The following is a 13,871-nucleotide window of genomic DNA, read 5'->3' on the forward strand; positions in this document are numbered from 1 at the left end:
ATTTATTTTGTTATTTTTTTACCGGTGTGTTTAATAGTCTGGAAATTGCGGTAATTTATTTAAGTGCTTCAGTAAGAGTTTAGATATGATAATCAAGACCACATTTGCTTTGATGGTGGACATTTGAGGCTGCTGTGTGTCAAGTGTTGGCTAGTTTACCTGCATCATTTTTATTTATTTGATTTATTTTTCATTTATTTTCTTTCTTTATTTATTTTTACTTTTGACATTCACATGTTCACAACTTCGATACTGCTACCGCATGTGCCCCCCCGATTGCCACTCCGGGACAAATAAAGTTTTTCTAATTCTGAATCTAATTCTGATATAGTAGCTAAAAGGAATATGCGAACTTTTAGGGAATTGATCTATTGACTAGAGCTCATTTTGATGCGATCCCATTACTTTGGTGCCGTTCATCCCGATTAAATCTACTTTATATTGCCATGGTGAAGCCTCTAACCGACTGATGCCTTGTGTGCAATCTCAGATGCACCAAGAGACACGTTTTCTTTAAAAACCTTACATTTCCATTTCCTGGCGTCTATAACGAATGAGTAAGAAAATGCACAACAGATAAATATTTGCTATTGTATTGACGGAAAGTATCCCAGCTCATCTCATCCGGCTCAGTGATGCGGCACAGAGAAGGGTATCTCCAGCTGATACCCCCAAAATGTTAGTGTGCTGCTTTTACTGAATCGAGGTTTGAAAAAAATCCACACACCAAAAAAATGTTCCAAAAAAATTACAATATCATTGATATATTAGATGCAGTAAGATATTATAATGGCAGCAAAAGGGCCACTAGAAAAAGGAAGAAACACGCACATCCGCTTTTTTTTTTTTTTGTTAGGGATGGGTGCCGTATCAAAAAAGTCGACTGAATAGAGGTTAATAAAAAACTGCATGACAAAAAAAAAAATCTCAAAAAAATATAGATAATTTATTCTACATATATTCCCATTATTCCCCCCCCTTTTTTTTTTTTACTGTTTTTCTACTATTATTTATCATTGTTATGTTTTACTTGTAACTCTGGCACAACAATTTCCTTCGGTATAAATAAAGTTGTTCTTATTCTTATAGTACAAAAAAACTTGACTTTGCATGACGTTTAAAGCAAACAGAAGCTCTGCCTCAGATGCTTACCAGAAATGTTAAAAAAAATAAAAACTATATGTAGAATAAATTATTTTTATTTTTGGAGCCTTTTGGGGGATTTCTTTCAAACCTCCGTTCAGTTGACTTTTTTTGATCCAGCACCTATCCCTTACTGGCCAGCAGAAGTGCATGTTTTTTTTTTTTTTTCCTTTTTCTATTGTCCCTTTTACTTCCATTCCAGTATCAAATTGCATCTGATATATTATGAGTGACGTTGCTTGACAGCGGCCTCAGTCATTTATTCTTTCTCCTATCACTGCTATGCCGATGACACACAGTTGCACCTGTCCTTCCAGCCAGACGATGCCACGGTTTCGACTCGCATCACAGCCTGCCTCTCCGAACTGTCATCATGGATGAAAGAACACCACCTACAGTTGAACTTGTCCAAGACTGAACTTCTAGTGATCCCAGCTAAAGAGACAATTCATCACAACATCAGCCTCAAGATGGACTCCACCACAGTGGCCCCAAACAAAGTTGCAAAAAACCTCGGCGTCATGATCGACGATCAGCTGTCATTCTCCAACCATATTCCATCAATTTCCCGGACCTGCAGATTTGTGCTGCGCAACATTCAGAAAGTCAGACCCTACCTGACCCAACAGTCGGCACAGCTATTGGTTCAGGCCATGGTCATCTCCCGCCTGGACTACTGCAATTCCCTCCTAGCTGGACTACCTGCTTGTGCACTAAAACCACTGAAGATGGTACAGAATGCTGCAGCACGGTTGGTATTCACTCAACCCAAAAGGGCTCATGTTACACCTCTGTTCATCCAGTTGCACTGGCTACCAGTAGCTGCCAGGATCAAGCACAAGGCCCTGACCCTGGCATTCAAAACCACCTCAGGAACAGGTCCAGCATATCTGAACGAAATGGTAAGACCTTATGTTCCCGGCAGAGAGCTGCGTTCCTCTAATACAAACCTACTAGCAGTACCTTTTGCTCGCTCTAAGCGATCTCAGGCAAAACTGTTCTCAGTTCTACTACCTCAGTGGTGGAACAAACTTCCGGAAGCAACAAGACTAGCATCATCTCTCTCAACCTTCAAGAAACAGGTAAAACCTTTCTCTTTCAGGACTATTTACTGCGCTGATGCTTGAGCTGCCCCAGATCAGGTTAGGCACCAAGTTAGACTATGCACTGTGTGTGTGTGTGTGTGTACGTATGTGTACGTCTTTGTCCTCAAAAAAAAAATTAAAAAAACAAAACTAACCTCAGCTTACTGTTCTGTATATTTCCTGTGCATCTTGTATTTGCAAGTGTTATTTGCAGTGCTTACGTCCTCTATTGTAAGTCGCTTTGGATAAAAGCGTCTGCCAAATGTAATGTAATGTAATGTTATTCTCCAATTGATGGAAGCATCATACAGTTCCCCTAATAAAGAAAAAATGTTCTAACAACAGAAAAATGCTCTTCTTCCACTAATGGAATCGAGTCTTAGTGAGGATTTATTGAAACGTGCTCCGGGGGGGGGGGGGGGTGAACAACGATACCATCCATCATGACGTAAACGACTGATTAAATGAGTTCTGCTTCATTGCAGCGAACGGAACAAGCGATTAACTACGAGCCAATAAGAGGCGGCGAAGTAGCGGTCTGACCTCTGGCAGGGGTTCCCCTCGCTCCAGGATGTCCAGCATGCGACGGCCCCTGGCGCCGCGTGACTGCAGTTCGCTGCACAGCAGGTCGGCCGGGGTGACGTGGCGCAGGCCGAACCTCTCCTCCATCCGCTCGCACTGGACGGCCTTACCGGAGCCCGGACCGCCTGGAGGAGCGGAACGGGAATGCAGATTAAGATTAGAAAGAAGCGTGAAAGGTGGAGATGACAAGAAATGGATAGGATTTTTTTTTTTGTGCTGAAAATAACGGTGGTCCGATGTGACGAGGCTAAATGTTTTAGCGGCGTGAAGGTTGTTAGCCTCCCCCCACCCCCCCCCCCAAAAAAAAAAAAAAAAAAATCTGTAAATTTGCCACATTATTGTTTAAGCTGCAGTGTTAAAAGCGTGTGGGGAAAAGTGTAGCAGCTTATAGTCTGGAAATTATAATAACAATTCAAGAAAACACGTCAGAAAGATGATGATTCATTCTTTGTACATTTTTCATGACTGGTTAATTACAGCACAGAGTAGTTGACGGGTTCTTTTCGCAATTTTTTCATCTCTTTTGCAGTTTATATTTAGCTAACAGTTTGGCTAACAAGTCAACAGTTGGTAAACCCACTCTTTTTCACAAATTCATAAATGGCGGGTGAAGAAGTCGCGGCCGTGACCTAATGTGACAATAAACGCTTTGAATCTTTGAATCCAGCTGATCGCTATCTAACTAAATCAATCAATGTGAACATATAAAGGCCGCACTTGTCTATAAGCTGCAGGTGTCCATGTTCTAACATGAGATGTTTACACAGAATTTTTTTTTTTTAACTTTTAATTAAATACATACCGGTAACATCCACAAATATGCATTGGAAATGCTTTTTTCCATACAGTGTTTGTCCATAAGTTACCTGCACCATTGTTTAAACCTCATTGTTTAAACCTCAGTGTTCAAAACATGTGAAAAAAGTAGTTGAAATGACGGTAGTTGTATGTCTCTGTAAAACTGAATGAATGAATGAAAGGGTGAATGGTTGCTTAAATAACAACAATTTCATGTGTAACAATTTCCCAGCAGAAAATTATTTGGTGTTAAATTCAAGGTCAGCTTTATTGTCAATTTCTCCGGTGATGCAAATCTGCTGAGCGTTCTTCGGCCGTCGTATTTTGCTACCGACTTCAGGAAAGCTTTTTTTCACTGTCAAGATGCACAAATCATTGTCTTGTAATCTTGTTCAGCTTCGCATTGTTTATTGCTTCGGTGTTTTGAAATCCTGCAAACACATCGAGAACAAATACACTACAAATCATTTCCTTAAACAGATCTGTTTAAAGCAGCGTATTCTGTCTGATGGCAACTCCTCCGTCACTTTTTATTTTATTTTAATTGTTTTTACATTTTCAATGAATTCATATTTATTTATTTATTTATTTATGTTTTATTTGCTTTTTTTTACCAGTCTATCACATTTGTTGTTTACATTTTTATTTTATTTTTTTTTAAATCTTTATTTTGTGTAAATGCATACGTCTTTGTGGGGTCCTTGACTGTCGACTTAAACAAATTGTACTTTTACTATCAATATTATCACTTCTAAAATTCTGCAAATATTTTCTTCAAAACCATCCTGAAACCCCCAAACTGTCAGGAAAAAAAGACAAAGACGGAAAAAGAATTTTAAAATCAGAAATAAATTGACCTAAAATTTGCAAGAAAAGGGACTCCTCCAAAATAAACCATATGTCAATCTGTGAGATATTTAAAAATCTGCAGGCGATGCCAAAAGAGTTGCTTTTATTTGACAAAATCTGAAGCGTTAAATAAGCCATTGGCAAAATGTTTCATGATCTGATCCCGGTAAAAGACAGTCTGTGCATTAGTTCTACGTTCAAGATAAGGCATCTCCTTATCTGCAGATTTCCTTGGTGGTCCTGACAAAACATTTCCGTCGCTTTGACTGCTGCGTCCCGATGCCTTTCCGGCAGGTTTCAGTATGAAAAGCTACGATTAATCATTTCAGGACCTCGAGTCTGGATGTCTTTCATATTCATCAGCATTCTCCTTGAGTCTGAGAGCTTAGGGAAACCGTTTTTCCTCGGAGACCGCTGACGGACAGACCCGTCGCCGACTGGGAGCCTCAAGGATACGGGACAGCTATCTATGAATTCATTCAGCGGGCCTCCAGTTTAATGTCCACTGTCATTTACTTCAACCCCCTAACTGCTCCTCAGTCAGTCCTCCCTCTGCAGGGAGTACAGTCATGACCTCGAGGGCTGGAGCCTTAGCCTCCGAGGCCTGTTAATAATCCTTCCTCCACATGAAAACCACCTCTGTAGGGAAAGACTACCCCCCACGAATATTGTAATATGCATGAGGACCCTCAGGAGGGCAGAGCTTTCGAGAAACTCATTCAGTATGTGCTTTCATTACATTTATTTGCTGTATTTTTGCAGGGTCCCTTCAGAGAATGCATTCAATCAAACCATATACCAGAATATATTACATATTGATATACCAAATTTAGCACATTATTACCTTAAACAACATAAGTCAATCAAATTGCAAAAAAAAAAACAACCACGAAATTCACAAAAATCAGCACCAATAAAAAGCATACAGCTTAGTGTCAAGAGATAACTATGGTATTGTATGAGGAACTGTGGACTGGCAGAGCAGTATATTAGACTGGTGCAGGACATGTATGCCAGATGCAAGGCAGTGGTGAGGTAGGACTATATTAGGGATCAGCTCTGAGCCCCTTCTTGTTTGCAGTGGTGATGGACAGGCTGACAGATGAGGTTAGCCAATCTCCATGGACCACGTTGTTTGCAGATGACATTGTGATCTGTAGTGAGAGCATGGAACAGGTTGAGGAACATCTAGAGAGGTACATGTATGCTCTGGAAAGCAGAGGAATGAAGGTTAGCCACAGAAAGACAGAATATATGTGTGTGAATGAGAGGAACCCGGGTGGAAAGGTGAGGCGACAGGGAGTGGGGATCAAGAAGGTGGAGGATTTGAAGTACTCAGGGTCAACAGTCCAGAGCGTAGGAGAGTGTGGAAAAGAGGTCAAGAAATAGGTTCAAGCAGGTTGGAATGGGTGGAGAAAAGTGTCAGGGGTACTATACGATAGAAGATTATCAGCCAGAATGAAAGAAAAGGTGAACAAGACAGTGTTGAGACCAGCGATGCTGTGTGGCCTAGAAACAGTGACAATGACCAAAGGACAGGAAGCAGAGCTGGAGGTTGCATAGATGGAGATATTGAGGTTCTTTTAGGGAATGACCAGGATGGATAAGATCAGAAATGAGTTCATCAGAGGGACGGCACATGTTGGATGTTTTGGAGAGAAGGTCAGAGAAGCCAGACTGAGATGGTTGGGTCATGTACAGAGGAGGGATACTGAGTATATTGGTAGACGGATGCTGGAATTAGAGGTCCGTAGGATGATAAGAGCAGATTTATGGACGTAGTGAGAGAGAATATGAAGTTAGTTGGTGTGAGAGAGAAGGATACAGAGAATAGGGTTAGATGGAGAAGGTTAATTCACTGTGAAGATCCCTGAAGGGAAAAGCCCAAAGGAAAAGAAGAATTTGTCACAGGGGTGCAGGACATGTATGACAGAGACAAAGTGATGACTGAGATGGTGAATATCTGGGTAGAAGGTTGCTGAAGGTGGAGTTGCCAGGCAGGAGGTCTAGAGGGAGACCAAAGAGAAGATTTATGGATGTAGTGAGAGGGGATATGAAGTTAGTTGGTGTAAGAGAGGAGGACACAGAGAATAGGGTTAAATGGAGAAGGTTGATTTGCTGTGGCGAACCCTGAAGGAAAAAGCTGGAAGGGACAGAAGAAGAAGAAAGATCTAAAAGTCTGCAGGGAATTACCTTGAAATAAAAGGGTGACAGAAAAAAACCAAACCAAAAGCAGTGGCAGAAATCAGTTATCAATGTTTACTGCACAATGCACCGAGGCAAGGCGCTTCCAAACACCTTCAGTTGGACAACGGCGGCCGGGCCGCCGCACGTCAGCCTTCCCAACTTTGTTTGAAAACTTTCCGACTGAGCGAAAAAGTGACATCACAAAATCAGCATGGGGTCGCGTTACCTGATGTGACAACGGCAGCTCTTAGGAAAGAAGAACGTCTGATTACGTCTCTTAAAAATAGTCGTTTTATTTTCTGAAGAGGGTGGGCGGGGGGGGGGGTGCAAGCAGGGACGACATGAAGGGAGAGGAAAAAAACTGAAAGTGAACGCTTGAATTAGCATCCCCGCCCTCCCGCTGCAGCACAACTCCCACCTTCAACTTTCAACGCCGTTTTTGAAAGAAGACCGCAGAGGTTTTGAGAAACGTTATCTTTTTGTTTCGCTTTCAACAGACGTGGCAGACTGCTGCTGACGGCTGAAGCCACACCGGTGACATCCAATTATTCCCGCAACTCTTCACCGCGCCGCTATTGTCAGCGGGCGTGTGGGAAAAATGATTAAGAAAAAATATTGTTCGTCATTCCGGGTGATGCATTTGATGTTGTGAGCTTCAACTGAACAGTGAAAAAATGTAATTTCCCTTATTTTTAATGTTTGCACGTGGTAAAATATCCAACTTTTCACCAAACCAAACTCGTTTTTGATAAATTGTTTTTTTTTTTTTTTAATTTTATGGCGCCGGCACAGGGCTTTACGTTTCCGGTAGGTAACGAAATAATGAATTTCTCGGTCAACAATGCTACTCCTAACATGTGTAAGAGGACAGTTGGCATCTCAAATATGTGCAGTACCTGATGTGTTACACTGTAGGCTGGTCAAGCACTGACTTCACCACATATGATTTACCAACATATGAACCCTACAGAGTAGCTTATTCGCCGTTTGATTGGCAGCAGTTAACAGGTTATGTTTAAAATCTCGTATCTTCACACATACAAACTGTAGCAAACAAAAAAGCACATTGAATTAAAAAAAAAAATGGTCTCATCTTTACTTATATGACATATATGAGAGTCCAATTTAGGAAATTGTCTAAGTTTGAATATGTAATCCTCCATTTTGAAAGTGAGGAGAGGAATAAATAAATGGATGGCTGCTCTTGACTTGCTAACTTTAGCTTGCTGTCGCTGTATTCTGCAGGTTGGGAGTTGCAAGAAGAATCCCTGGAATCATGAGCGCCCCCTACCGTGAGGCAGGAGAACTGCGTGCCTCACTTAGTGGCTTTTGCCGGGCGTTTTATGATCGCTCAGCACAAGAAACTAGTAACACACATACAGTTGTTGACAAACTGGAAATGTTGCTCATATAGCAAACGTGTAAACATTTTAATAGCAACATACCGAGAGACAGCAGTATCGCCTTAGTGCAGAGCATGCTAGCAGTCAGCCGTGATTGCGCAATCTACATTGAGGCTCAACAGTCCGCTGCCTCACTGCACGTCTCCTCTGAGTACTTGAACAGTAAATGTGAAAATCCAGCAATTTTCAATATAAAAAACAAGCTAAAACTGGTGAAGTTAAATGAAAAATGCCTTTATGGTGCAAATCACTTATACATGTAACCATTTAATTGAGAGTTGTAGTGGTGGTGGTGGTGGGAGGGCGGCGCAAAATGTTTTCTTCTTCCTATGGGACGCGTAACAGAAAATAATTGAGAAGCACTGCCCTAACCTAAGACCGTACGTCTTATGCTCTGCTCTGTCTTATATGATTCTTCAGATAAATTAATTATGAGGATCGCCTCTTTGCTGATGGCGGCTATAATCCCCTTTGACCTGATGGCCATAATTTTTATTTATTTTTTAAATACCTTTATGTATAATGTCAGCGATGTCCGGGCCTGTTTCATTTTTTTTGTATTTTAAAAATTTGTATTTATTACTACTTTTGTCAATTTCACTGTATCTCAGAGATTATCGTAGGTTTTTCTGTCAATTACAGAACTTTACCAACAATCTAATTCACATGTGTTTATATTTATGTGATGGTCAATGCGCTATTGAAAGAAAACATACGTATATCGTACTTTTATTCAGAGCAAGGCACTATTCCTTCGTCTAAAAGAGCGTATTGTTTGTTTCTGAGCTGCACTAAAGGACTGGAAAAGCATATTTGGCGACACAGTTAAAATTCTCTGTTGAAGTGACCAGACCAGCAGAGTGCTGGCTGCAGACACAACAAAATGAAAAACTATTCCCAACCCTCTGTGGCTAAGAGTCTGGTTCTCTCCAGGTTTCCTCTTGGTTTTCCAGTTTCCGCAACAAGTTAACAGAAGACTTGTCCTTAAGTGAGATTCTGAAAAGAATGCAGGTTTTTTTTTCCCCTTCTTCACCTTAAAGTATGACAATAGGTTTCATTCAAGTATTCTTTATTTGGTATGTAATGTTACAAAAAAGGCTCTATTAGAAAGGACATAGATGCTTTGAGAACACTCGTGGTGTTATGGAAACAGCTTGCCTGCTCCAGATTAGCACTCAGAAGGGTGGAGCAGGCCAGTCTACCCACTGTGCTGCATCTGGAGGAGCACCTCATTTGCATTAAAAAGGGAAAAACAAAATCAGACATTGACGATTGTGGATACGTCCACTGCGGGCTTTTCAACGTCCAACTCCGACTTGTCAGAGCAGCGACAGTGCGATCCTGATGCAGTGAAAAATCAGGAGTTCGACCTTTTATTTCGTTGTATAAAATCCACCCAGGAGACAGCTACATATGCCAGCGGCGTTTTCCTTCAATTACATCTCCCTCTGAAGGAACCTTCGCTGCGCATTTTAGAGCTGAGAGGCGTCGTCGATTTTGTGTGCGAGACAATACGCGCAATATCGTCTAATAGATGCACCCGCATATCGTCAACAGTAAAATTCCGTCACTGATTTGCACTCGTTAGCTCATTCATGCTAACCAAGTGGAAAAACCCAAAACAAATTCAAAATTTAAGCTATCGTGTTACAATTAACATTAAAAAATATATAATTCTGTTTACGAATCATTGATTATGAGGTATAACAGAACTTTGTCCTGCTACCTAACATTTTATTATGTTCCCTTCTCTGTTTCTGTTTCTGTTTCTGTGCCATACTGAACTGGGATATCGAGAAAGAGCAGTTTAAGAGCAGTAAATGCATTAAAAAAAAAACAACAACCAAAAGATCATTCATTTCAAAGGAGGTGATCGTGTGTATTTGTATATTGGGGTTTGGAAAGGAAGGATTGTGAAGACGAAGGCAAGTTCCAACTTTATTCCTGTGGGGTGAGAGGCGACGCCTCTTAGTGTCCGCCACGTAGTCCCCCCAGAACACCCAGAAGGGACTCCCGAAAACAAACTGGTCTGTCATGGGAGGCTTGAGCAGTCTGCCATAATGACTGCGTTGTCCCTTTGGTCGAAGCAGCAGGACACTGAATTTTGGACCTGTGGAGGCACTGGAAGGAGGGCGACCTCGGCGGGGAGCCTAGAAAGGAAACGCAACGTCCCCAGCCACCCTGTGTACCGGCTTCAGCTGATTCAGCTTGACCTACTCCCTACGCAGCACAAATCTCTTAGCGCCTGTCGCAAGAACCCGGAACGGCCCAGTGTAGGGAGGTTGAAGAGGAGAGAGGTGAGCATCATGTCGTACAAACACAAACTGACCTGACATGAGCTCTGCAGACAAAAGCTGCTGGGCAAGAAAGGATGTTGGAGATCTTTCGTGCAAAAACTCCCCTGGGACTTGTAGCGGTTGACTGAGAACCAGCTCGGCAAGTGATGCGTCAGGTCATCTTTGGGAGCTGAACGCAGCCCCTGCATAGCCCACGGTAAACAGTCCACCCAGTTGCCACCGAAGAGCGGAGCCCGCAGCACTGCCTTGAGTGACCGGTGGAACATTTCGCACAAGCCGCTAGCTTGAGGGTGGTATATCGTCGTACGGTGTACCTTCGCCCCCAATGAACCTGCCAGTGCCAGCCAGAGCGGCGACACGAACTGTGGACCTCTGTCCGAAGTGATATCTGATGGGGTGCTGAAGTGGGGGTACCCAGGAAGAAACGTCAAGGTCGTCGTGCAGGACAGCGGGACAGCCTCTGGCTGCTCCAGGTACTCATCAGCTAATGGGCTAGCCACCAGTATGTCATCGAGATAGACAAACATGAAAGCAGGGTCACGCAACACTAAGTTCATGAGCCTCCGAAAGGTTTGAGCAGCTTTCTTCAAGCTGAAAGCCATGCGCAGGAACTCCAGACACCCAATTCCGGTGATCACCGCTGTCTTGGGCTTGTCCTCCACATGCACAGGCACCTGGCAATAACCGCGCACCAGATGCACCTTGGAGAGCATGGTGGCGCCCAACAGGGAGAGAAGTCCTGAATGTGGGTACCGGCTGTTCGCGGTGATGTTGTTCAAATGGCGAAAGTCGCACAAGGAAGCCGCAACCCATCGATCTTGGCAACCATGTGGACCGCCTCGCAATCCCCTGACACTCCATGGCGGTGAACTCCTCCTTGATCAGCTTACCCCTGTTACGGCACTGTGCCCGTGTGAAAACAGGAGGTCCCACTATGGGGATGAAGTGCTCAACACCGTGTTTACGTGGTGGAAAAGGCAGGTGTAATGAGCAATGGGAAAAAATATCCTCTGACACTAAAAAGTTAGCATGTGCTAGCGGCCCAGGTACCCCTGCCACATGCGGAAAAATAGCAAAAGATACAGAGTCAATTAAGCAGTGGTTCGTCACGTCCATGAGCAGGCCATTCGAACATAGGAAGTCCCTGCCGATGATGGGGACAGTAATGAAAGTGATCTCAAAATCCCACTCAAAATGGTGACACCGACCTTGAGCCAAATTGCAATGGACGTACTGTTAGCTGCACTGAATTGCGGCGGTCTGTTGCCTTGGGGGAGCAGGCTCTTCTGTGAGCCAGTGTCCACCAAAAACTGTCTGCCTTGAGTAACTAATGACCAGCAGCCGGGTGTGTCTGCAGGGGTCCACACTGCCACTCGAGCACCAGCTTTGGGTCTCCTTGGTGCCTTGAAGGAGCACATTAGAACACCTTGCAGCTGAACCGCTGGTTGAAAATGCAGCGACCAATACCGTGTCACCTCTGGACGGTCTATACGACCATCACTGCTGGGTCAATGTCCCCTGGCGCTGTCTGCTGGGGGACGTGGTTCTGACGCGGAACTGACGTCATGCTCTGGATGGCTAGCGGCCTGGTAACTAGCAGGACACAGTTGGCCTCCTCCGTCAGTCAGGCGTCTAGAAACCTGGAGTGAGCCATGACTGTGTGCACCAGAGGCCGGAGCTGCTGCAGGAAGATGTAAAGGAAAGGAAACCATCATTGTTCGATCCACGCAGCGACAACATATTGTCCATCAAGTCCACAGTGGTCCCGTTGGCCAAACCGGACAGGGACAGGAGACAGTCTGTACCTCCGGAGCAGAAGCTGTTTGAGGACGGCGTATTTACAGTTTTGCTGGGGGTCTTGCAACAGCTGCAAAACTCGCCTTGTGGACCGCTGGTCCAGCGCAGTGACTACCAGAAAGTACCTGGCGTTGTCCGAGACAATTGCATACAGGTAGAAAAGCGCCTCTATGTACTGGAACCAAGGAACAAGGGTTGCTCTGCCAGAACTCTGGGAGCGTTAAGGCCGCAAGGAGAATGGTAAGCTATGGGAGTTAGGGTGATGTGCTTGAAGTGTGGTTTCGCACTCGGTCTGAGTCAGTCATGTCCAGAATGGAATCACCAATGTGGAGTGGAAAGGAATGATTGCGGAGACAAAGGTGAGTTCTAACTTTATTCCTTTAACACCAAAACCAGGAGTCAATTTCCATCATGCCCCTGACTTAGACCACATCCCTAGCCCGTAGTCCACTGGTGTAAGTAGCCACACCCCTTAGCATTCACCACCATATTATATTACCTATATACCTATATATACCTATATATACCTATCTTATATAAATATATACTATAAATCATTTTCGCAATTATAGACATATGCACATGTATACAATATAAAGCCCCAATGGCATATTCATTATCATGTATCTCTAGATAAAGTGACAAATTTGTGAATGAAAGTGAGTGCAATTATTTTCCAAGTGTTTTTCACAAATTATTTGTATATCTTTTTACAGATAAAGAGTATTTGCATTGGAACAAATCTATCGATAAGGCTTTAAATGGCTGGATCTCAGGTGTGTAAAAAACTACAACAACCTCATAACATAACAAGGGAGTAATTAAATAGGACTTTTTAAAATTAATTAATATTATTAAGCTTTTTTTTTTTTTTTTTTTACTGTGTATGTACCGTCTGGAGTGCAAGGCGACTGGAAAAAAAGGTTCCAGAAAAAAGGAAAAAATATGTGACAGAACATTATGATCTCGGACAAACCTTTGTTTTCGCTGTCCAAGACACATTTATTTCCTGCCCACGCTTTTGTGAATCAGCGTTGCTATTGTGAAATAACATGTGAGCCTTCGTGGGCGGGATCAGGGATCACAGATCAGTCCTCTGCAATCTCAGGCACGGCTGTTTGTCCGACACATTTCTCACAAAGGTACTTTGAAATCACATCTTACTCTTTCATTGCTGTTTCCTCATATTGTCATATTTCTGTTTTATGCCCATCGCGCTTTTTGTTGAATGACTATCTCTTTTTGTATTGTGGTGAGTTTATTTGATTATATATAATAATAGTGGCTACTATTTTACACTTTTCTTACAAATCTTAATTATATTAATTTATGCTAGCTTTATGACCAAGCTAACGGTGGAACATGTTAAGTGTTAAAATTGAAAAAAAAAAAAAGAAACACATTTGAATTTTCCTGCGATCCCATTCATTGTCTGAAAGCTAACAATGAATCCTGGCTTTCTTACGACTCAATGCAAGAAAACCGCTTATTAAATCTACGTCAAAACGAGCCTCATTACATTGCATAACATTACATTTGGCAGACGCTTTTATCCAAAGCGACTTACAATAGAGGACATAAGCACTGCAAATAACACTTGCAAATACAAGATGCACAGGAAATATACAGAACAGTAAGCTGGGGTTACTTTTTAAAAAAAAAAATCTTTTTTTTAGGACAAAGACGTACACATACGTACACACACACACACACACACACACAGTGCATAG

General features: G+C 42.7%; 1 protein-coding gene across 1 annotated transcript in view; it reads right to left on the reverse strand.

The window, feature by feature from the left end:
• Nucleotides 1-13,871, reverse strand: part of ak5 (adenylate kinase 5) — a 157,997-nt gene that overhangs the window by 16,765 nt on the left and 127,361 nt on the right. Inside the window, exon 11 of the mRNA XM_086153396.1 lies at nt 2,772-2,935. Within this exon, the coding sequence (XP_086009522.1) occupies nt 2,772-2,935 (164 nt within the window). The remainder of the gene's footprint in view (nt 1-2,771; nt 2,936-13,871) is intronic.

The sequence above is a fragment of the Fistularia commersonii genome, chromosome 10 (assembly GCF_037954325.1).
Source record: "Fistularia commersonii isolate RoL2024-O1a breed Wild chromosome 10, RoL_Fcom_v1.0, whole genome shotgun sequence".
Lineage (NCBI taxonomy): Eukaryota > Metazoa > Chordata > Actinopteri > Syngnathiformes > Fistulariidae > Fistularia > Fistularia commersonii.